A 25,892-nucleotide genomic window follows, 5' to 3' on the forward strand; every position below is an offset into this window, starting at 1 on the left:
TGGTGACAACCCAGTAAATTTCATGGTAATCATCGATGTTTCTTTAGATTAGTTGGTAAATTGGAATGTAATTCACAAATTTTTTCACATCAACGTATGTCGCAATAGTTTTGAGACAAAATTCAGTTTAAAAATTGGTTTTAAGAACACAATATAAAAATGGCTATAAAGACAAAAAATTGTTTGACGTTTATTGGACAAGTATTTTTATACCAGTGGCGTTAAGATGTTTGAAAGTTGAGAATATGAAAAAGCATTTGTTGATTTGGGTGGACAGATCCCTGAGCTTGATATAGCTCACATTTTTCAAAATATTTCACGCAGAATGCTATTGCTGAATGTGAAGAGAGATACACCTTCCAAAAAGTAGCAAACCAAGAATTTTTACTCGGGAAAAGCAGAAAGAGAAATAAAAAGAGCAAAATACAGAGTCGTGGATGCTGCAAGAAATTTATTGCGTGCATACCACACATTGAAGATTACTGTATCGCTGGAATTAGCAAAAACTGGTCAAAATACATAGAGGAAACTGAATAATATTTACATATTTTGAAATATCAATTATTTGGGTACTCCCCACCAAAATGTTTTTATTTGAAATAAATCAAGGCTTGCTAATTACAGCCCCGTAAAACGTAACCGAAATATTGAAAAAATACCCGTAGTTATTCCTTTGTGAGAACACGAGAATTACAGAATTTGAAGTTTCTAACATTACTGAAATCCTAGAAAAAAAATTAAAACTCAATTTCAGTCACAACTTTGTAAGGGTGTAAGGGTCTCGGAAAGGGGTAGGTTGAGAAAATTTTGTTATAGGAAAGACTTATCACCCTGTAGACTAACGGGAGCTAGATTGGTAAAACGAGTAAGTGGAGAAGTTGTGGAAAAAGAAGAGGAAAACAAAGGATAAAATGTGGTTATAATACGGCTTGCATGTTTAGGTGAAAAATAGAAAAAGTGAAAGATCTCGAAACCGAGAACCAAATAACCCTTTAGGGCTGATATATAAAATTAGTAGAGTAGCAATGGATAAAAAATATACCTATCCATCATTATAATGTAGACGCCAAAATATAGAGTAGTTAGTGGACACTTCGAGTGTTTCCCATCTTCGAAATAATACATCATGCAGCCTTGAGCAGGGAAATTCATACTAACAATATTAGGATTGATTAAGTCATGATTTATGTGTATTACACGTGAGAGGAAACCACAATTACAGGTTCTTATTTAGTTCCAAAATTTCGTAACGTGACAAAATATATACTCCGAGGAAAGTATGAAGCGTAAAAATGAAGTTTACCATTAAATCGTCCAGACTTCTAATTAATTAGGGACACGCTATATTTTCCAGATTTGACTCCGAGCGATTTCGAATAATTGCGAGATGAACAATTTCATTTGGTAAATGAAGTTTGGAGTATGCACTTTATGGCGTCCCTTGATAAATGTAGATGGGATAAATGTTAATATTATAATGAAAACTAAAAATTTTAACATTTATTTGAAGTGATTTGGAGAGGGAGCAAAGATCTAGCTGAACAGCATACTTAAACGGTGAAATTTCACTTTATATTACCAGCAAACAGAGTTATTTATTTTTTTATTTTGTATAAATTCTAGAAATAACAGATAAGTTTACCTTTCAAATCAACATGTACAGATAAGATAGTTAACTGATATTGAACATGCTATATATTGAAGAGTATTAAATTGAATATTTTTTTCATGTAAGAGAAATCAAAATGAGGTTGCAAATACTTTTGTGTGCTTCTTGTTTAATATTTTCGTGTTGGTTGATCTCTACAGGTAAGTTTCTATTCATTTTAATCATTACAATAAATTATTTCATTTATTATTTGAACTTAGAACTTTAGCAGTTCTTCAAAGATAATAACCTATAAAGTTGAAATTAATTATTTGATTCCCAAACTAGGGTACTAATAATTAAATTGTAATATAGTCTAATCACTCACACACCTAAACTACATTCACTTGAAATAACACTTTAATAAATTAATAGTAAAGTTTTAGGGCTACGAACATGTTCGTCCATTACGTTGAATGCACTGTAGTATTTTGCATATTTAAAAGTCTGAGTCGTCAGATCGTTATCTTGGAAAACCCCTACACCTATTTACATGACCCCACAAATAACAATTGTATTCATCACCGTACCAGATGTTACGGATGAATTCAGGATAATCATGTTTGAGCCGGCACAATATTCAAGTCTTTCAGATGTTAATGGGATTTACAATTATTATAGAGACACTCCTCTCCAGCTTTTGTAGTTTAATCCATTATTAGCTACTACATAAAAACATCGAATTCTTATTAATTTCTCCAAAATCACCTTCTACATTTTCAGTTTTGTAAAAAATCTTAGTTAATTAGTGAATGCGTAATTTGATTAAATACATTCTCAATTTTTTTATTATGTACTGTTAATCTTTTTCATGACATAATTTTGATTCTTATAAAGTCGCGTTTTATGGTTGGTTCAGTTGACAAACATTAAACCCTTTGATGTACTACACAATATACACAGCAATACATAGTCGGGAAATTTCATTTAGAAAACGCCAAAATTAGGTGCTTTTTAGGTCCTAATTAGGTGCCAAGTTCAAAAATTAGGTGCTCTGTAATTTTCACAGCAATGGAATAGCAATTAAAATAATTACAATACATTAATTGTTGAGGTATTGAATTGAAAAGAGTTGTTATGAAAATAGAAGCCGTCCGAGGTTTAACATATAAAATTTGTATGAAAATAGTAATAATAATGAAGAAAAGGATTACGAAAGCTGGAGCCGTCCGAGATACAACGTCAACAAGAAAGATGTATTATGAAAATAACATTAACGAAAAAGTAGTAGGTTAGGTTAGGTTAGGTTAGGTTACGTTAGATGTTTTGAAAGTAGAAGCCGTCCGTTTATCAATTATTTGGGCACCTTATTTTAATACCTCCATAATCAATGTATTGTAATTATTTTAATTGCGTTGCTAGCATCACGTTTTCCTAGCACCGCAACTTTGAATATTCCGTTGCTGTTAAAATTACAGAGCACCTAATTTTTGAACTTGGCACCAAATTTTGGCATTTACTAAATACAATTTCCCGACTTTGCGTTGCTGGCGAGACGGAACTCATATTCAGGTCTGCGAAAAAGCTTATTCGTTTACATTACTATATTTTCAATCGTATCGATTATGTATTCAAATCAATTCTGGACAAAAAAGCATATAACCTTAAATAAAAAGATCACATTGGTTTTGAAGAGTAACGATCGTGATGTGATGATATTTTTAATAAGTCATTTTGTTATGTCAGTCTTCGAGCTGATGATAAATATCATTTTTTAATTACAGCAACAAGTTACAATTTAGTATGTTATTTCGCCAGTTGGGCTATTTACAGGAACTTCAGTGGAAAATTTGACATCAGTGACATTGATCCTCACCTATGTACTCATGTTTGTTTTGCATTCATTGAGTTATATGAGGATGGATCCCTTTACGTGGTGGATCCATGGGCATCTAACGATGAAGATGATGGTGGACATTACCGTGAGTACTAGTTCATTGTATATCAATTTATCAGCAATTGTATGAGTTTAATTATAGGAATATGTATTGTTTTCGATTATTAGAATTATCGACTTGATTGTTAATATTCGAAGAAAAAGAATTATTCGTACATACATAAATGAAATTGATAAAGCAAAATTATACAGTGATACAATATAAACCTTCTGGTATTTAATACAAAATGAAATTTGGAATCTATTTAGACAATTTCAGCTCAATGTATTATTAAATTTTTGTGTGGCTGACACACATTTGCCTTTTTACATTATTTTAGTGTATAATAACAGCCCGAGATAATATTAAACCTATAGTTTATTCACCAAAGAGCAATAATAAAATGTTGAATGAAAAACAAATTGAAATTAATAGAGCATTGATGCTGGCTTTTTAATCATAAATTCTTCGCAAAATATTTTGGTATTTGTCGGACGTCACACTACAAAAGCAAGTGGGTTATTACCTCTTGAAACGACAGTAAAATGAATAATTGTGATGGAAAGTTGTGAATAAATACATCAAATTTATTACTAATTGAAAATAAATTAATTAATGAAAATAACATACTACTCCAAAGGAAGAAGTATTCACAATGATTAAAGTAAATATCAACCCGAAGAAAGCTCCTGACTTTGACTTAATCACAGGGCCTTGAGTATGTACCTACGTTGTGGAAAATAGCTGAAGTCATAATGATTCCCAAACCAGGAAAACAACCAAACGTAGTATTAAGAAAAAATCGGTACATGTGAATTTCACAAATAAAAAGGAGCAATGTGTACCAGTACGAATAGACGATGAACAGGTACCATATGCTAATACAGCATATTATCTGAGACTAACACTAGAAGACAATCCAACTCTGTCAATTTATAATAAACTACTTGAAAATGAACAAATCTTCAAACCGGTATTGACCTACGGGATTCTACCATGGGGATATGCCAGCGAAAGCAGCACCCATATAATTCGAAAAGGGGACCTGGAGATAGATTGTGTAAGGCAGGTGAACATTCTAAATTCGCAAAGAATTACGAACAGCGGCTCTTGAAACATGTAAACATCGAGGCAATCCAGCTCCTCGACAAAACGAACCTAGAGAGAAACTGAAGAGAACGAATGGCTTTTGGATGTTTAGTGTAAAAGCAGAGCAGAATTTAACATTTTAGTGTTAATATAAAGTATAAAAATAATAATTACAGTAATTTGGGATAGAAAAAAATTATCCATTGATCGTGATAATGATCATATGACAATGTGAGGGAGATCTTCCAGGTTTTCTCACAAAAAAATGGAATAACTAAGAAAATGATGTTAAACACATGAACTTCAATTTCTAATATAATCATGAGCTCCTTCCTCTTCCAGAAGCGCTCCATAGGCGTACCAAAATAAGTTATAAGATGCTGAAGAAATGGGGATTTTATTATATTAAAATTAGATATTTGAAATTTTAATTCTTAATTAAAAAAGTTTCTAATAGAAATATCAAAATTTTGTTTACAATTCCCTTACACGACATTGTGTTAACAGTATAATCTGATCTCAAGAACAATAATCAACAACATGTCAAGTACATTTTGTACAGTTAACATACACGTCAATACGCACAGTAATCCTCATGAATCTGATCACTTCTATTGCAATATAAACGAGCTGGATTACCTCAACAATGGTATGTTAATGAAGTCGTAGTTCATAACTCGTGTCGAATTTGTCCAATATTTAATCAACTGTATTCATATCCAGATCCTTGTAGAGGCTACTGATTCGAGTGTACCAAGGTGCATCCTCGAAGTACTTTTTTCTGAAATATGTGTGTGTAGACTACTTCGACTAAAACAGCACCATAATATGAGCTTTCCAGCAAAGCTTAGTATCAATCAAAATCCTCGAACAAAGCTATCGAACAATGGTACAACTGTAAACAATATCGTAAACTAATAGGTTTTAAAATAATTTCGAATCCTAAACATTTTATCAAACAAATCAAACCTTTCCACGCTTTTTATATATAGATTGAATCATTTATATGTATATATGTGTAGTTTTGGGTTTCAAATACATTTTAACCCAAAAGATATATTGTGTACTTCTTTCTCGCAGCTCTTACAGCTAAGTTATTAATCCCACTTCTCTTAATATTCTACATTCTACACCCCCAGGTTCTGTGGACTTTCCCACTTCGAGAAAACGTGAATAGATGTTCATTTTAATTTGTACTCTACCTAACTGAATCCTCCTCATATGTTCAGATCCTACAATGAGTTTGTCCATCTCCACTTTAGCAAGAATGTCTGCTATTAAATTTATTTCGATTACAGCGTATCCCGAACGCCATTGGAGGGTTGTTCTATTTTTTTAAGTATCTCATTACTAAACGTTTTTGTCTTTTGTAATCGATTCTGTTTGAAGATTGCTTATTCTAAACCAATCTATGACTTATGCAATCCTCTTTCTGATCGAAATCCCAACGAAGTTGGTCTAAAACGTTGACCACTATCATGTTTTCCGGAAAAATAAGAAAAAGAATTCAAAACTTCTCGCAGCTTGTAGCTAATAATGTAGTTGCTTTTATCTAATAACTAAAACAATCTATTTTAGATCAATTCAGGAGTCTCGCAGAATTGAAAAAATCTAATCCAGACCTCAAACTTTTGCTCAGCTTAGGAGGTTGGAATGAAGGCTCCAAAAATTTCTCAATAGTCTCAGCAGATCCTGTTCGGAGGATTAAGTTGATAAATGAAATCTTACCACTAATTGAAAAATATAATTTCGATGGTTTAGATGTAGACTGGGAATACCCCACGTTGAGAGATTATGCGCAACCGGAAGATAAGGTAAGTAACAAAATATTGAAATTGTAATATGTTTTGAATCCATAAAAACATAATTACAATATTCAATCGTTTTATTTTTTAATTCAGGATAACTTTGTCGCCCTGCTAAAAGACTTCAGTGAAGTTTTGAAACCAAAGAAACTCCTGCTGACTGCTGCAGTAGCTGGTGCCGTTGATAAAATTGAATCTGCTTACGACGTAGAAAAAATTATGCAGTGAGTAGTGTAGTAGTAATTCTAAAAACACAATAACATTTAAAAGAGTGACAAAAATCATTAACAGGAATCTGGTTCTTTATATTTACTGTCATAATCAGTCACTTCTAGTATGATTTTCACTTAATTAGTATATATTTACTTTATTATTCTCTAAATAGATCATATTTACATAGTGTATGAAGGAGTTGGAGAAAATTTTAAAACAGAAGTGAATTGAACCACAAAAGTAAAATAAACAAATCCATGACGTTTTCAAATTTAATTCCTAGCATTTGTCGTGTCAATATTCAACCTACTTCAAATGATGAATTAGTCATTAGCTCTTTCCGTAGAAAAATTGAAGAGGTATCTACGTCTATGTTTTCCTCGTTTTCAAGATATCCACCAGTTACCATCGATATGTTGAAAAAAGTTTAATTTTATTGTTAGAAAAAGCTTCTTCCAAATGCTTTCTAATTTATTCTACCTACAGCCTACATTTTTTCTAGAGTGCATTTCCATTCTACTTCGAACTTCAGATTATGAAATGCCAGTAATTGTCAATGATAATTTTAGCAACCAGATTTTCAGTTATGTCATTCACATTAAATATGTTTGGGTGAGTCAGATCAACTTTAATTACATTTGCAGTAATGAGGTTGGTAAGTTAGACCTTTGTTAGATTTTCCTCGATGAAATTTAATACTTCTTATATATCAACAACTCTTAATTCTAAGCAAAAAGTTCGTATTCTTTTATTTTACTTTACTACTTGTACAATTCAAAGGAAATTTTCTTTCGCAAACAACTTTATAATAAAATAATATTTACCATTTTGTATAGCGGTGAACCTAAAACAATTCTGGTTTTCAAGAAACTGAGAATCGCTTTTCATTCTGTAATTTGAATCCATCCACTGAAACGATTTTATTTTGTGAATTTCGATTTTTAGGTATTTGGACATGATAAATCTTATGACATATGATTATCACGGTGCCTTTGATAACTTTGTAGGACATATTTCACCATTACATGCTTCTCCTTTGGATTATGAGCATGGAAGAAATGCTACATATACCGTTGTGAGTATTTAAAAATGTGGATTTTAGGATTAAATATTATTTTCGTTCATTTCTCTTCACTTATTTTTGTCTCGAATTTATATCTTCTATCATTTCATGTTTAAAAGTAGCTTTATTGTTAAATTTATCAAAATGAAAACATCTTCAATTTAATAGATTCATTATTCTAAAAGCAACTGTTAGACCAAAGTAAAATCATCTCCAAGTTTAAAATAAAGATATATATATTCATGGTTTTAATAGTAATAAAATAAAAATGATTCTTTAAATCCTCTCTCCTCCTCATTCCATTATCGTCCAAAATATGAAGTGACACCATTTATATTCGATTCAGCAGTTGGTTCCATGCTTGCCTATCCTGTACAATCTTTTCGGCATGATGCAGTCTCATATTTATTAAGGGCTTTGTTTGGTCTACCCATCTAGTTGGAATCTGCCTCTTGGGCGTTTGTCTTCTACTTTCCTTTCTATGATTACTTGTTACATTGTTCCTGATCTTCTCGCTATATGTCCCAAGTACTGTAGATACATGCGTCTGCAAGTCCGTAGAAAATTTGTGTTGTGAGTGGGTAAATTTGAAAATTTCATATTTAAATATGTAAATGATACACGTTGTGTTGAGGTGCCCCGCACTATACACATATTTGTCACAATTGTTGACTTGATAGAGTCACAATGAAACTGCGAATGGGACAAAAGGATATTTTATTATTTCAACCAATTATTCCAGCAATATGTAAATCTCATATCTAAATTTCAAAACATATTTCTCAATTTTTTATTAATAAGAACGTACCTTTGCTTTAGTTTCGCCAAGTAAAAAGTTTAGAAAAAAAATTATTTATGTGGATAAGAGCGCCTGTCCTATTCTAAGAAAAAATTATTGTTTAATATCATTTGAGAAAAACTAAAACGAATTCAAGACGTACTAAGTATGTCTATACTAGTGGCGTTTTTATCAATGATTCTGTCAAATAATGACTGTAGCCAGAGAAGCGTACATATTCTTCATTAAAAAAAGTTACCAAGCATATTCATTCATTTCACTTCAATTGAATTGAAATAAACATTTTTTCGAACTGCTAGCTAAGTCAAACATTTAATCATTGAACTAAATTTAATCCATATTGAGTAAATATCTTTGTTAGTTTCGAAAATTAGAAAATAGAGTTGCTAATTGAGGTTGAGAATTCTTTGAATTGATGGAGAAAACACAACCATATTTCCTTCGATGTATGATAAAAGAATGTGATGAATTATTCTATTTAGGAACATAAAATCATATCACTCACATTATTCTTCCCCAAACTTCTGCCTTTGATCAGCAATGTATATATTTCAACGTATAATCCATGACTAGAAGTATTACTCAAAAGTTTCTTTCAGAATGCCCTTCATATTATTTGCCATGGTCTTTTCTGTGTCAGAATACATTTCTCAATGGGACACCGCGTTGTTATGATAAAGACGAAAACCTTTGGACAATTGTTCATCTCTCCAATAGTCAATAACTTCTTTAAATCAATGAATTTGTCCACATTTTGCTATTTTCATATGTTTTTGATGTAGAAAAACGTACCTAGTGCTCTTCTAATTCTAACTTGGTAACAATCATTTAAGACATTCGTAAAATCATCAATTCCTTGATACGTTTCCAATCAATAAAATTCTCTCATCAATTGAAAAAATTATGTAGTTCTAGTTTCCTTATTCTTGACTATTCGTTTATTGAAATCTTTATAACAATATTCAGTCCATACAAATTGAAAGAATTCATAACTAATACGTATAAATAGATGAAAGTTGAGTATCTTACAAATGAAAAAAATTAGTCTACAGGTTTGGAATATTGGATCTACAAAAACGCGGATATAAGTAAAATTAATATGGGAGTGCCTACGTATGCAAGAACTTTCACATTAGAAGATCCGAACAACCATGATCTATACGCACCCGTTACCGGACCTGGTGAGAGAGGATTGTATACAGGTCTTCTAGGTTGCTTGGGATATCATGAGGTAAGTGTGTGGAAAATAGTATGAGTCTAAGTAAACAATATCAATGTTTTATAAGGTAAATTGAATTAAACTTCGACTTGCATAAATTGGACTGCTTTAGATTAGATGAGCTAGGGCGTAAGTTGTGAATCTAATTGCACTGCTCAGATAATCACTAATATTATGAAACAAAACCTTTCTGGGTGTCTGTTCCCAGAAAACTACTAAACTGATTGTCTAGCGACTTCCACTAAAAATATAATTATTCATGAAAAACGTGCAAGTATGTAATTTGTTTAGGTTTTACGTAACTTAACTATAACTTTGAGATATAACAAATTAATCCATAGTGGAATATTCCGCTTTTATACATCTAAAAAGTCCATTATTGCAAATATCTATCCGTGGATATCTCACTATACTTCTTCTAAACGAAACACATTGAGAACAGTGGGTGGGTGGGCAGTGGGTTTGGGGTACTAGAGCTAGTCTGAATACTACGAGGAACAATCTCTCAAAGTTACAGAGACTGGCGTGCTTATGTGCAACTAGGCTATGAAATGTTGCCCAACAGCTGAACTAGAAGTGATTCTAAATCTCCCACCTCTCCACATAGTACTGAAAAGCGTGGCAGAGAAAACATCACTTAAAATAGTCAGAGACGGAATCATCAAAGAGAACCCGTTCCTAAATCATGACCACGGAACTGGAATAGGAGGGTACGCGCCCAAAGCCAAAACTCTGAAAGCCTCGGCAACGCACCAAGCATTTTTCAAGCAGAAATTTATGCAAATGAAAACTGTGCTCAATTCAATCTAGAAGTGCGTTTAATGGATCAGCTATAAGCGCTGGGTTCTTCAGTATCGCAGCAAGAAGGTAGGACACAATAGATCTTTTGAGTCGCAGGGTATAAGAGACTACATATAGATTTGTAGACTTGAGGTTACTTTTCAACAGATATAGACATTTATATGTTGTGGTCTCCATAAAATTGCTTCATTGAAATTGTTCTGGGAGCCGTTTGGTTATAGCATCACTATGTAGACAAACTCTGTCATAGATGAGCACTATACCAGAAGTCACCATTCCTCTTTTTTCGATGAATGATTCACCGCATTTGTCGTGAAGATTCCCAATAAATTACAGCAATTCATTTGATGGGTGAAACAATAATGGCATTCATATTTACGTGGCAATATCACGACGCAGACTTTTGGATTCGTTCTCTTATCAATATAGACTTCAATCAATATAATTTGAATCAATATTCAAGAGTTAAAACAAACAGTAACCATACAACAGGCAAGAGTCATAATAATTAACCGCGTAAAGCCCAAAAGGGTTGTTAGTAATAGAAAATGATTAGTGCCGATATTATATGCCTATACTGGAATAATGAATATTATTAATTGCAGGTTTGTGAATTTTACTCTGGTTCTGATTCGGTTATGTACTGGGATGATGATCAAAAAGTTCCACATAGAGTAATAGGTGATCAATGGATAGGTTATGACGACGAAAAATCCATCGAATTGAAAGTAGATTTCGCTATGGCCCATGGAGTAGCTGGTATTATGGTTTGGACAATGGATACCGACGATTTTAATGGATTGTGCGGCAACAAATACCCGTTAATCAACACTGTTAAGAATCGCTTAACTTTTCACGAAAATAAGAAAAAACAAAAGAAGATTTCTTAAATAAGACTGGTTGTTAAAATAAAATTAGTTTTGATTAAATTATTGAATTAAAATATGTATTTTGTTATTAACCTCCATAGTTTTGATGTTTACAGTCGTGTGGTCAAAATAATATACGGTGATAAGATCGATAAATATTTGTTTAAAATGAATATTGTCAAGAAGAATGAAGCGCAAACTGATTCTTAATGAAGGAACTTTCATCATCACAATAGTGGACCTAACTAACCCGTTTTGTTAGATATTATTGGCAAAAAGGGTGAAACGTATCTGTCGCTCCTTCTAAGAAGTCAATGAGGTAACTGAGCAGCTGCTTATCAATTGAGAAGCTGTCCATAGGATAAGGTTACCACAAGGTAATGGTGGAGGTGCCCATATGGTAAGCAACAGTGTGGAATTGCAGAAGAAATAGTTTATAGAGTCCAAAAACCGGACAAAGATATGAAAGTTAGTTTTCTCAGAGATTTCGTCCAATTTCTGAATATTAAAATGATCTGGCCTTAGATAAATAAAATTGAAACCAGAACAAGAAATTACCTTTTTTTCAAGGGTGAAAATCATATCGGACTGTGTATTAGCATATAATAAAAACGAAATGAGAAAATTAAGAAAGAACTGGAAGAAGGAGAACAACAAGGTACATAAAATAACTTCCACTTAGTATGAAACTATTCACAGTAGAATTTTTTTCTATTAACTGGTATATATTCATAATTATCTTTGTTTCAGAATCTCTAGCATTTTAATTCCCATGAATACCTCTAGACATACATTATACAAATTAAAAATCATAATTTAAAGTATCTATCTATAATCTCAATCAAATTGAACTCTTTGATAATTTTTGAGGAATTATAAGTATATCATTGAAGAAACAACCATATTAAACTTGATAAGGAAGCAGAAATTTGATAAATTGTTATTTTATTGACATCATTCATGAAATCTTGAAAGCCATTCATCACAAACATTCTAAAATATAAAACAAAACAACATTGAGAAAGGGATGCTTATTCTAAATAGGAGCTTTTGTAAGAAATCAGCTGTTTACAAGATATACACTTCAATATGGATTTTGTTTATTTTTGAATAGTTCCAGCACAGCTTAAGTCTGAATTTTGTACCAAATTCAATACTTTTCTTCCCAAAGAAATATCTCCTAATCTTGTACTAATAGGGAATATGCATGTAATTTAAATTCACTTGATTATTTTTTTCAGAGACATTATAGTCCCAATATTATCATAAAATCTTGCTTCTCATCTCTCTGAATTCTATCTAGTGTCTATTTTTCATTCTTTTTCTACATTTTCAATGACTTTATAGGTTATAATATCATAACCTATGAAGTAACTGTCAAACTTGAAGTCACTGAACGTGACAATTGACGTCATCCAAAGCTCGCGAAAAATAGCGTCCTTCAAAACAAGCCAAATTTAAACGATACTTTGAATATTATTTTGACTAAAATATAAGAAGATCCATGTATATTTCCTTTTGGCGATAATGCTTTCCTTTGTTTCTGTGGAAATTTCCTTAAATTAGTAATAACTGGATCATATCAGGCTAGTAAAAAACTAAAAAGATCTACATTAGTAGATTCCTGACGATTTTCTAGTTGGCTTCTTCGAAATGCTTTCAAATCTTTATTCCTGGATTCTTGTGCTTCTTCGGTATGCCCTATAGGAAGAATTGCAAAATTTGGTTTTACTTCTTTTAGTTTTCTCGCTAATGACTTAAAAAGTTACATCGGGCCGTCCCATGAGAAAAGTTGATGGTGTCTCATCAGGCAAATAGGCAACACATAATTAAAACGGTTCATCAAGCCAAGCATTTCACTACAGAATACTTGTTTCCATTCTATAAGCGATTTGCAATTTTTTCAAAAATTCAAAACTCAGCTGATAAATGCTACGTTCCATAGATTTTAAAGTTTCTTCACTATGCTCTTCAGATATGAAATGATTGCAAACTACATCCTGAACATGTTGACATTTTTCCGTATTATCATCACCCTTCAGCTCTTGCCAAATGGTGAATGGTGAAAAGCTGTAAAGTGAAATAACCACATATAAATATACGTACTCAGATTACTTTCACCCATAAGTAGATTATATCCAAAACAAAAATAAATAACTCAAAATTTTCTGTTGATTTGCAAACTTAGGCACAACTTACAACTTAGAACAAACGTCTGATGCCTATTAGCGCGTACATTCAAGTGACCAAAAATGAGAAGAGTCGACGTTTTTGACATATTTTATAGCACTTCATTACGGACCCAAGAACCTTTTTGCACAATTAGGGCCCGCTATGAGCTGATGCGATTGGATGAGGTTGTTCTATGGGAGAAATATACAGGTTTAGTTAATCGAAAGCGGACTCTCTTACAACAAAACAATGCTAAGCCACATACTGCGAATGTTACGAGGAATCAAATCGAAAAACTTGGTGGTATTAAACTCTTTCCACATCTTGTATTTGGTCCGGTCCTAATACCGTCAAATTCTACGAAGAAAAAAAATTGAATTCAAAGGGGATGTTGAAAATGAAATGCGACAATTTGTAGCATCTAATCTCAAAGAATGATTTCACTAAGGTCTTAAAGAGCTGGCTGGCCGTTGAGTTAACACCATAGAATACAATGGGTTATACTCCGAATATTAACATCATTATTTAATAACTAAAGTCAACATTAAAACCGACATAATTTATGAGAAACACTCCTTAACAAAAAAAGTTTATATTAGATCAGATAATACGATTTTAAAATCGCCTATTAACACTTTGCCCTGACTCGACGGTAGATTTCTAGTCAGAGAAATCGATCCTACAGAAATACATGTAATAAATGCTTAGATATATTCGATATTTATTTAAATTGAATATTAAGTACAGAATTAGCTACGTCTTCCTCATATCTCGCACTACATCAAAATGATATCATGTTCCAATCAAAATTAGGTACATCCACTTTGGTGTGATTTGTATTTTTCTATTATCTATCTTTTGATTTGATGATTAATGAATTAAAACTATGTATCTCATCTGCTTGAATGGAAAACGTTATCTATCTCCAAAATTATCAAATTAATTTCATTGGTATTTTGATTACCGATAAATAGAAGTTGACATTATATATTTTTTCTGAGAGTAAGATGAAGATGCGTGTGTTTTTAGGACCACTGTCGGTAACAGCGTTTCTGTTAAGTTGGAGCTTGGGTAAGTTTATTCACAAGTTGATTTAAAATATATAAGGAATTTGAATATAAAATGAATGAATAAATAACTAAAATTGTAATAGTTCATATAATCAATACAACACCTAATTTAATTTTCGCCAAAGTTCTATCAATAGTCTAAAGCCTTTAAAAGTCACTAGGTATTAAGAATAAAATATATAGAAAAACAGGCAGATTTATTGGTAATAAAAAGCGACTTGGATACGGTTTTTTGCATAATCTCGTACGAAAACGCAAGTTCTCCACTAAAATCTAGAATAGTTTCTTCGCTTTTTTAAACAAAATAAGTTTGTCTACTCTCTAAACATTTTGAACTGCTTTGAGGTCGAGGGACTTCCTGAACGTTCCTCGTTCTTAACTGATTTTCCCATTTAAATCGTCAGTTGTTAACATTTCTCAAAGCTAGTACATTGTCAACATAGATACGTTTCAAGAATTGTTAGATTCTTTTGCACCGTATTTACTGCGTGAAAAAATGTTAAGTGCTTCTAGAATAGCAAACAGTTTAGTGAAGTGTATATGTAATAGGAGGGAGTACAAAGGATTTCGAAAGGTTTTCGGAGTAGAAAGAGGCTCCAGTTTCATCTTGGTTTTTTAAGCATCTGTGTACCTTATAAAAGTTGTTGGGTTCTTGGGAATTTTTGTTTTATTATGTTTGTTGGTGTTTTTGATACATTGAGGTGGACAAGTTCCAGGTTAGTAGTAGGAAAATAGCTTCTATAATTGATATAGCATAGATATTTGAAAATTTTGGATTCGTACTGGATAGATATGTGTCGACTCTGTGATAGAATATTTATATTTTTGTTTCTTGTTCAATTTACATTCACAATTAAATATACTCGTGTTGTATTACAAAACTGTTATTTACAAATGACCCTCGTATACTTTCCAGTAAGATTCTATATGATTTTTTTGTTAACTATAGACATAACTTTTTTCAGTTTTGGATATAAGATATCTACAGTAGCTAACTATAGAAATAGCTTACTTTTTTCTGTACTTATGTTTTCTTGTTTTCCTTTTCAGCGACTAGTTACAATATAGTATGTTACTTCTCGAGCTGGGCAATCTACAGACCATCAGAAGGAAAATTCGATGTACCGAATATAGATGCACATCTTTGTACTCACATTATATTTGCTTTTATAGGATCGACTGATGATGGTACACTGAACATTCTAGATCCTTGGGAATCTAATGATGCTGATGAGGGCGGACACTATGGTATGTATTTGATGTAGCTAAGAATGAGTCTACCCCCTGGTGGTAAAACCAAAATATACCTACAGCAATGTTTCAAATATATACATGCAAAGCCATGACAGGATCCCATGTCCCGATTCCATATACGCAAAGAAGTCTTCTGAAGGTTAAAAACCCTCTGAACTCTGCTAAAGTTGCCCCAAAGAGGAATACCGTAAGCCAGATGACTGTGGATCAAGTAAATTATGCGCATAAAACGATTACCTACTGCTAATAGAGGAGGCGCTAAAAAGTCGCGATGAATGGCTACCAGCAATAGATTTTAATGTAGTATACGAACAGATCTTATATCGAAAATCTGGCATTGAGTACGAAATGCAAGCGATACATTAAAGTATGTAGTAAAATGTAGTGTTATATACAGAGCGAAAAATGTGAAATAAATAGTTATAACCTTAACTTCCCCGTCAGGATACTCTTCCTCGGGAAGTATTTACTCAACTGGTACTTATTTATTATTATTATTATTTAATATTTCAGAAGGTTTTCGTAACCTCAGAAAGCTGAAATCAGAAAATCCAAATTTGAAAGTACTTCTAAGTTTGGGAAGTTGGAAAGAGGGTTCTAAAAACATTTCAATAGTGGCAGCAGATCCAATTAAGAGAAAAAAACTTGGTTGGGAAGCTCTTACTCTGATTGAAGTATATAATTTCGATGGAGTCGATATTTATTGGGAATATGCTAATTTAGAAAATGATACAGAATCAGAGGACAAGGTAAGCTAGTATTCCAGCTAATCGTATGCAATAACAAATCGATCTTCTTAAGCTAACTTATTCCATTTTCAACAGACCGAAGCTCTAATTATTTATTAAATAAATCAAGAATTTACATAAATTACGGCTTATAAGACTTTTGAAAATTCACTCAAACTTCTATCTACTTTCTACCAACTTCACCCTCTCTAATGTCATCCACTACTTTCATATCTGTAAGCAAAATGTTCCAAAATATTTGTTAGCTGCTTAGATCGATTGATGGAGACTAATTTATATGGGAAAAAATAACATATCAAGATCGTATAAGTTGCTTACCAAAATCGTTGCAACGATTTTGGTGACCAACTTCGGACTCGATTCGTTTAATCGGTTCATCTTACTGTTTTCCCATAATATATCTACAAATGGGTTATTAACATGATTTCGTCGATCCAGACAGTTTCTTAAAACGAATGTTTCAGCCAAAAGAGGGGCGTTGTGGATGAATAAGAGGTTAATTGACCGCTGGGATGCTAGAAGTTCAGACATGGATGTATATCTTAGTATCTCTTCCATTATACTGATAAGATTTGAAATGAAAATTTATTTTGCATAATAGTATTTGTTGTTCTACACAGAAAGAAATTGTGATCTAGAATTGAGGCAGGTTAAATATAATAATGTATTCAGAGATTAGTTTCACACTCACAGAATCTCACAGATAACATTATCTGACCATTTCCTAAAGATGTTTACTTCGAAATTCCCCAAAAAATGTTTAACGACTGTGTGTTTTAGAAAAATTTCGTAGAGTTACTAAAGGATTTTAAAAGCATGTATCAACCTAGAGGATTACTTGTAACAGCCGCTGTAGCTGGAATTATAGATAAAATTGAACTGTACAACGTAAAAGAAGTAACAGAGTGAGTTTCAATTTATACAAATTGCTATCAAATGTGAAATTTAACAATAATTATTCTTATTTCTTAAGTCTAGTTCCTAAAATTTCAATCTTTTTCCTTTCAACTTATCAGTTACTAATTAGATGACTTCACAAATTACTATCAAATATTATCAACGAAATAATGAATGGAATACCACTATTTTAAAAAATAAAAAGAATCGAATTTAGAATAGAAGATATGTTTGTCAGAAAATCAAACGGTAACAACAATAAATCATTCATAATTCTTTTCTCAGCTTAAATCGATGAATTGAAGTCAGAACTTTCCTTTTACATCTTCTATCAACCGAAAACCCTCTATATTATAGTTACAACATATTCTAAAATATGTTGTAACTATACTAACTAACTTCTTCATAAAAATATTTCCTTCCAGAAATTTGGATATGATGAACGTTTTGAGCTTTGATTACCATGGAGCTTTTGACAATTTTGTTGGACATGTTTCACCTTTACATGCCTCTTCAAAAGATTACGATCATGGACGGAATTCAACATATACAGTCGTAAGTACAATTATGATTTATGATTTAAAATAATTCATGTTATCAAAACATCAAAACATAGATAAGATATCTTTGGCTGATTTCGATCCTCTTTACATACGAGGTTTGTCTGAAAAAGTATCCGTCCTGAGAAAGAGACTAGACTAGAAATTTTTTTTCCATAATCATTTTCATTTTTCAACATGATGATGATGATTATGAACTCAGAATCTCTGCAGCGGGACTCATTTTGGAAAATTATATACACCACCATTATTGGACCATTGATTGTGAAAAGCAGTCGAACAAAACTATTTAGATTTTTTGAGAGATAGTTTATTCGATAAGAAAAAAATAGCAGCGTACAAGAAAACTATGTTATTTGAAGTTTTCCAAGATACAAAATTCGAAAAAAGGACCACAATAGAGTAGCATGCCACATATCCCACCTATAGATGAAGTTTTCGATCTGACACATTTTTCTTTCATAATATTTACCGTCTTTCTTCTCAAAATAATGCAAATCTCTTTCCTACAAGCGAAACTTGAAGGGGAGGAAAAAAGAAAAAATCGCTGGTGGTCAAATCTGGTGAATACAATAGGTGGTGGACCAATTTGGAAATGCACTTTCTTTTTCCTCAAACAGGGTGGCTCTTTTGAAATGTCTCCCTTTATAATATCAAGCTATATATAATACGTTATTGAAGATATTCGATAAACACAATTCCATGGCTATCCGGCTGGTCTTTTTGGGAGCAGGTTGACCTTTTGAAATCCACACATAAGTAATGTAGTTTCGGATCCAGGCTTCATCTATAGTTATGAAAGAAGGCAGTATCTCTTTGTCTGCGTAGGTGTATTCAATTACAGCTCGACACTCAATATTTTCCATTTTCAAAGAAAATATTCACAATGATCTAATTTTATTATTTGACTTAGTGATTGTTTAACAGAAACTGAACATCCCAATTTATATTGATAAGTGCTAAAATCTCTCTTCAGGTTGACGTCGGAAACTTTTCAAACAATCCACGTATATGTGTGGTCACTTATTATCAAGAATCTTCAATATATAGCTAATTTTGCTCAAACGTTTTAGGCCACTAGTATAGAGTATTGGTTGTACAAAAATGCTGACCCTAAAAAGATAAACATGGGAGTGGTTACATATGGAAGATCATTCAAACTCAAAGAGAAATCAAATACTGAACTATACGCGCCTATAATTGGTGCCGGTTCTAAGGGACCTTATACAGAAATTTCAGGATTCTTAGGATATAATGAAGTATGTGTTAAGTGAATGATACAGTGTGTCTAAAATAACGTAACTTGATAATATTTGTGTGTGTGTGTGTTGCGTAGAAGTATTCTCAAACAATTCATGAATATATTAGCATATGTTTAAAAAAGTTAATTCTGTTTACTTCTCGGTTCTTCATAATCTATAAAATCACAAATACAACAGGCATAATTCTAAATAGAATGCAAAGTCTGAGACTTGAATAATGAAACTGGTTTTATTGATGTACTTGTAGTAACCCTAAGAAAACGGTTGTGTGTCAATCGTGAAGTATCGTACACGATTCAAAGTATAGTAAAAACAAACTTAATGGAATATTAATATCCATTTTACTAAAAATTTCGTTTTTTCTTCTTCTTTCATTCCGTAAGTCTTCATAATAATGTGAAAAAATAATAATAAAATTTTTATTTATGATCCTAAATAGTTATGTTGATTCGAAATAATGATCTAGATCAAATATTAGAAGAATTATTATAAGCTGTCGTTATTCTTGGTCTGTAATTGATGACAGATGTTAGAAAATAGCATTAAAATTTGTCATTATCTATCTGTCACTGTTATTTAATTGATTTACGTTCACATTAGATAACGACAATTTGTGAAATTAGATTAAAACGTTTAAATTTACGTTAACAATTTAGTCCAATATGTTTCAGAAGTCCATTTAGCTTTGGTACCTCGTACTGGCTCCTTAACCTCGAGTCCTTGCACACTTCTGGAATTAATTAATTATTTGAATTAATCGCATGAAGTCCTTTAATCAGTATGTTTCCGAAACTCCCCAAAACTTCATACACTCGAATTTTTTTAATTTTTTTTGTAAGGAACTGTTTGGTTTACAGATTACTACTGATATTTCCGAAATTTTTTTAATCATTTCCGTAACTGAATCGTTTCGTTTTTTATAACGATAACCACCTTTTTAATTATGTTATTTCCTACGATTTGTTTTTTGCAAAACACTCAGAGTACACTGTCATTATTTCTTCTCTCTTATTTATATAATTGAAAGATTACAGAAATTGAAAATTGGAAAATCAATCAAATGAAAATTTAATGTTTATTCCTTCATCTCTATTATCAATTCTATGTACATATATAATCTTTATTTGACATTATTATTTTATTCCTCACTCTATTAATTTTGCTGAGTTACAATTGTGTAAAGGGTTCTTCCATTTTAGTATTCTGCCGCTATATTTAATTACAATATATTTTATCCATACTGTAGAATTTTACTGAATCGAATGAATCATTCTTTACAGATCTGTAGTATTAATTCAACTTACTATTGGGACGATGAACAAAAAGTTCCGCATAGAGTATGGGGAGATCAATGGGTTGGATTTGAAGATGAAGATTCTTTAAAACTGAAAGTTGATTTTACCGTATTATGGAACTTATCGGGTATAATGATATGGTCATTAGATACTGATGATTTCCTTGGAAATTGTGGAGGAGGAAAATATCCTTTAATTAGCACCATCAAAAATCGATTAAATTACCATGAGGACAGTTTAAAAGGTCGTTAAATCTTTTTGGTTGTGAATTTGTATATTGAATTCCAATAAAATATTTTTCTCTTAAATTTTTTCTTATAATTATGTCATATGATTTATCAAAAAGTTGATATACAAAATGGACTTCACGTGTCTCGAGTTGTTGATATAATGGAAATTTTAAGGCATCTTTTATGGATTATTTAAATAAGTAAAATAGAAGTACACTCCATAATGACAGTACAGATTGGACCATCTGCAATATTGAACCTATCCTCTCCAGCTTTCGATACAGCGCATGTAATTTTGACAATAATGTAATTTTGCAATGAAATCATAATTTTTTAGCGGTGCACGCAACGGATCTGTCCGGCCTTTAATGATATTTCAAAGTTCAAACTCGATTTATTACCAACGATTTGTGTATGGATACAGGCTGTTTATAAAAAATGTGATCCCGTCTCTAGGTTAGAAAGAAAAATATTTGGAAATTGTTCAGTAAAAAATTTTCGTAACGTCATCCGTATTCAAGACTAAAGAGCGTTGAAAAAAAAAATATATCAATTAATGACAAACTCAGATAAAATGGTATTGCCATGTAAAACTCCGAGTTAAATAACTATACTCAGCAATTGGGAGCCTTAGTATGAAACAAACAACAGTTTGAGTCCCAAAACATCATCAAATTGTTGTTTGTTTCACACTAATGCCTTCAATAGCTCAGTTCCCATACTTATTTAACTTTGAAATACAAGATCTTATACTGATTAGATTGGATTTTTAGTGCGAGCCTTGTAACTAGTGCCCTCTATGAGAGGCAGACATAAAAACAACTTCATTGAGTATATCAGCTTCCAAAACATAAAAAATGTGAATATTTTTCAGTTTTCTATCTATACTAAAAAGGGTATCATATTTTTTCAACACCCTATATATAAAGTGAATTGTATATGAAACTATTGAATTAAAATAGTATGAAACTTATCATATGTAACAGGTTAAATTATGTCATTCATATCCTAATTTGCTAGTGTAGAAGATATATATAGTTGAGCCCTTTCCGGTCCCATTGGTTTGTTCGTAATTTTTGTTTTTATAAGAAAAATATGGATGAATAAGAATGAATGTCATTAATTCTGATAGAGATACTTTATTAAGTTAGTTTATGTCACTACAATTGTATTGTAGAGCTGTTAGACATACACTACCAGTCAAAAGCTTTTGCCTACCCCATAATCCATTCATTATATTACAATACACTTTAACAAATCTCATATTGTCAAACAAGAATCGAAACTATGTCCAATCCAAAAATAATGGTGTCAGTTGACTGCTACAGCAAGTTCAGAATTCCGTTTAAAATGACAATTTCATTTAATTATATTATATTATTAAAAACTCAAATTCTAGTGCATAGTTATCATCAAAAGCATTAAAAAGGTGTTGCGAATTATCTCTTAGTTGGCTTCTGTAACATCAATCTCTTCGCGGAAGCCAACTACGAGTTAATTCGTACGCAGACACGCACAGACACGATTCGACCTGTCGCTTCTCTAAAGCTAAATCATATATACGCGTCCATATTCGTCAGTAGTATCTCAGATATTGTCAAGTACATTACATTTACGTCTTTCTTGAGTGTTTTGTTTTATAATAATTATTATAATTAATTTATCAAGAATCCAATACGGATAAGAAAAGACCACTGACTCAAAATGAAATTGAGTTCTACGCAAATCTAAGAAAGACTATTAGATAGATAGATATATATACACAATGCTCACAAAATATAATCAAAAAGTAACTTCTTCTAAAATAAAACTGATCAAGTTCAGAGAAGTATTTGTCGTCGAGTTGATTGGAGAAGAGATTCAACCAGTTTCGAAACAAATTATTGCAAGAGCTTCATTAGTTAGAAAGTCTACCACCTACCGAAAAAAAGCAGCGTCCGACAAAGCCATGTCGTATATGTACCCAAGCAAAAAAACGTAGAGAAACGCGTTGTTTCTGTCCAGCATGTAAAGAAAAGTTCCACAAACAATAAAGTATTATTTTATTTCGTAAATTTAAACTAATTTTTATAATTATATTTTTTATTCGTTTTTTAATAAATTTTCTGTCCATGCAAGCCAGCATTGATTTTTTGCTCTTTTCCCAGAAGCCATCTATCGATATTAGCACTTATATTTTCCGAGCTTAATCGTAGCTGTACAAAAATCCTAGAAAAGAAAGCTCGTAGTTGGCAGTCAACGTGTTAATTGTTTACTTCATAGAACCGCATTTTTATATTTTGTCGGTGAGTGCGATAAGCTGAAACTTGGAAATACAGGCTCATTGTTTATTACTTTTTTGGTGTTTATGATTATAGTTTAGTCTGAGTTAGTCCTGTGAGACACAAATAAGTGCTGAAATTTATACTTTTTGGACCAAGACATCTTTTTGGAAAATTCGTATACGAATTGTTTTTATTCTCGCAAATTCAGACTGGTAAGTTTCAAAATGGGTAAAACCAAGAAATGATCATTTGAAATTCGTGCATTATTCACAAGTCTTCATAGTCTAGGCAAAAGTAACCGTACCATTGCCGCTGAATTAAAAATACCTCGACGTACCATGGACTACAACGGGAAAAAGTATATATCCCCCAGAATCTTTGCCAGTTTCTGATCTCACGTTTTCAGTTAAATAAATGAATATTCATTGCGTTTAAATGGTATTCAGTTACTTATCTATGTATTCAGATGAAAAAACTTTATCAGTTTGTTGATTATTTCGTTTCACAAATATATTGAAATTATCAATACTATTTTTTTAAGTTGAACGAATATTTATTTGATACTTTTCTAAAAGATAACAACCATCACCCTGTAAAAGGAAAATTTGTAGCGGGATTAATCCATTCATTCAAACTTCTTAGAGAGAAAAAAACCAATTCAGGCACCACCAATCAATTAAGTTAAAGTTGAAACGTTCCTTCTTCTTCTTCGTGGAGAATTTCATTAAGAGAAGGGTAAGATAGTTGGTCATGGCAACGGCTAATCACAGATAAGACGCGTCACGGCGCCTTGAGGCGTCCTTATGGTCACCTCAAAGATTACGAAGGGTTATCCTGAAAAGAACTAAGGGGTGGACAGACCGATAAATTTATATTGTAGAGGGAACGTTTGTCATTAAAGAGCATTAGGAACTAAACAGTAAATCAACGACGTGATTTGCTCTCCAGTATTGAGTTTCAAAAATTTGTAGTCATGTTGTAATATCCACAAAATGAACAAATGAATTATTATGTAAAGGTCAGTCGATATTACTTCAGGTCGTCATCATTATCACGCCTGTTTATCTCGAAGATTTCGTGAAACAGTAGCCCTCCAAACTATTTATTGAATTCTGATTATTTCCATCATCATCTATTCCTATTCCACTCATAATTATAATAATTTCCATGGATTATTTTAATAAAAATAAAGATTTTTATTTAGTATCAATATTTCATATTTTTTCACTTATCTACAATTTTCGTTTAGCTATTTTTCTCTATTGTATAAGTGACCTGTTTGTTGAAGATTTCTTTTATGAATTTTTTGCCAATAGTTTATAATTTTTTAATATTTCACTCAAACGAATTATCCAATCTTCTTTTGAATCGTTAAATTGAAACCCAATCTATCAATTGGATTTATCTGTATAACATATTTTCCTTGGTTTGGTATTATTTGTGGTTCTTGCAAATCTTTAAAAAAATATCATATATCCTACATAAAATTCTATGCATATGTAGAAATTTAAATATGAAATTTACACTTTCAATTTGTATAAATAATACATTGTGGAAATGTATCGATTAGCACATGGAATTACGTTCTTTTCCCATGATAGAAATTCCGAACATATAGGCTAAAAGCATTATTCACGTGATATTTGATGTCAAAATAGAAACAAACTATAATTCAAAGAGGTAAATCGAAAACAATATATTTTAAAGCACAACAACAATTTTCAGTTTTTTCATTGGAAGCAGATACCATATTTTATTTTAGACAAAATATGAAATTCACAGAGTTCAGTTCCCCTGCTGATCGCCAGTATATTCCCTCGGAGCCACTTCAACAAAACATTCATAAAATATCCCAAATAGTCCCAGTGGTTACATAAAGCATGGGATATGGTAGCACTCTTCCTTATCGGTGAAAAATGCTTGCGCGAAATCGCTAATACTATATCATACATAAAACACATTTTTAACATAATTATTTTCCACTATGTCTAAGCTCTTTAATAATATTTTATTATAAACGTATATTTATGTTGGCTATTTGAAATTATAAAGAAATATTTTACAGAATAATATGAAAAAAATTTGTTTGTAGGATAGCAATAAAAATTATTAAATTCTTTTATGATATGAACCTTCCATTTTTCAATAATATTCAAGAAATGATTTAAATCTACTTGCTATTACTTTACTAAATAAATGCAAAAAGTGGATCGTGGATCCGGTCCTCTTCGTTTATGTTAAACGATATTAAGTTTTGGTGAATGCGCGGTTATAGAGCGGCATTCCTTTATATAATTTTTATGTGCTATTTACATCTTGTTGTGTAGCAGCCAAAGTCAGTAAATAATTTGATGTCACTGCAAACACATTGGATTAGTAGTAAATGGTATCTTCAAATAAATTAGTGTCTTAGTGGATACTTTAGTGAATAGTAAATTGTTTAGTATCTTTGTGTGAATATATAGATAAATTCCGTTAGTAAGATACACCGTGTGTATAAATTCACTCCAACGTTTAAAAATACTGTTTAGATGAATTAAAAGACATTAAAACATCACAACATATTGGGGGAAGAAATTTCAACCAAATTTCACGAAACAAATTTCAAAAATTGTCCTTTTGAACGTAAATTAGTGGTTATTGTTTTAATGATTCATGAATGTTTATTGTTAGTAAGGTAATTTGTGTATTAAGTTCTGTATTTCAAATCAAATAATTAGCTAGCTTAGTTAAACAGATTTTTCAACGCTTCCGAA

At 31.6% G+C, this 25,892-nt stretch overlaps 2 protein-coding genes across 2 annotated transcripts; both read left to right on the forward strand.

Moving 5' to 3' along the window:
• Positions 1-1,659: 1,659 nt before the first annotated feature.
• LOC130444502 (chitinase-3-like protein 1) lies at positions 1,660-11,457 on the forward strand. The gene is made up of 7 exons (XM_056779651.1): positions 1,660-1,809; positions 3,373-3,570; positions 6,193-6,428; positions 6,516-6,643; positions 7,578-7,707; positions 9,540-9,725; positions 11,120-11,457. The coding sequence occupies exons 1-7, from the start codon at positions 1,746-1,748 to the stop codon at positions 11,402-11,404; spliced, it is 1,227 nt and encodes a 408-aa protein (XP_056635629.1). The 5' UTR covers positions 1,660-1,745; the 3' UTR covers positions 11,405-11,457.
• Positions 11,458-14,497: 3,040 nt separating this feature from the next.
• Positions 14,498-20,950, forward strand: LOC130444511 (acidic mammalian chitinase-like). Its single transcript, XM_056779662.1, has 7 exons — positions 14,498-14,626; positions 15,676-15,873; positions 16,393-16,628; positions 17,409-17,533; positions 17,951-18,080; positions 19,159-19,344; positions 20,628-20,950. The coding sequence occupies exons 1-7, from the start codon at positions 14,563-14,565 to the stop codon at positions 20,892-20,894; spliced, it is 1,206 nt and encodes a 401-aa protein (XP_056635640.1). The 5' UTR covers positions 14,498-14,562; the 3' UTR covers positions 20,895-20,950.
• The last annotated feature ends 4,942 nt before the right edge of the window (positions 20,951-25,892 follow it).

Source organism: Diorhabda sublineata, chromosome 1 (genome assembly GCF_026230105.1).
Source record: "Diorhabda sublineata isolate icDioSubl1.1 chromosome 1, icDioSubl1.1, whole genome shotgun sequence".
Classification (NCBI taxonomy): Eukaryota; Metazoa; Arthropoda; class Insecta; order Coleoptera; family Chrysomelidae; genus Diorhabda; species Diorhabda sublineata.

Coding starts and splice junctions, on each gene's coding strand:
- LOC130444511 (XM_056779662.1), top strand. CDS start 14,563: ATGAAGATGCGTGTGTTTTTAGGACCACTGTCGGTAACAGCGTTTCTG. Junction 14,627..15,675: donor TCTGTTAAGTTGGAGCTTGG/GTAAGTTTATTC, acceptor TTTCCTTTTCAG/CGACTAGTTACAATATAGTA. Junction 15,874..16,392: donor TGATGAGGGCGGACACTATG/GTATGTATTTGA, acceptor TTAATATTTCAG/AAGGTTTTCGTAACCTCAGA.
- LOC130444502 (XM_056779651.1), top strand. CDS start 1,746: ATGAGGTTGCAAATACTTTTGTGTGCTTCTTGTTTAATATTTTCGTGT. Junction 3,571..6,192: donor AGATGATGGTGGACATTACC/GTGAGTACTAGT, acceptor AATCTATTTTAG/ATCAATTCAGGAGTCTCGCA. Junction 9,726..11,119: donor GTTGCTTGGGATATCATGAG/GTAAGTGTGTGG, acceptor TATTAATTGCAG/GTTTGTGAATTTTACTCTGG.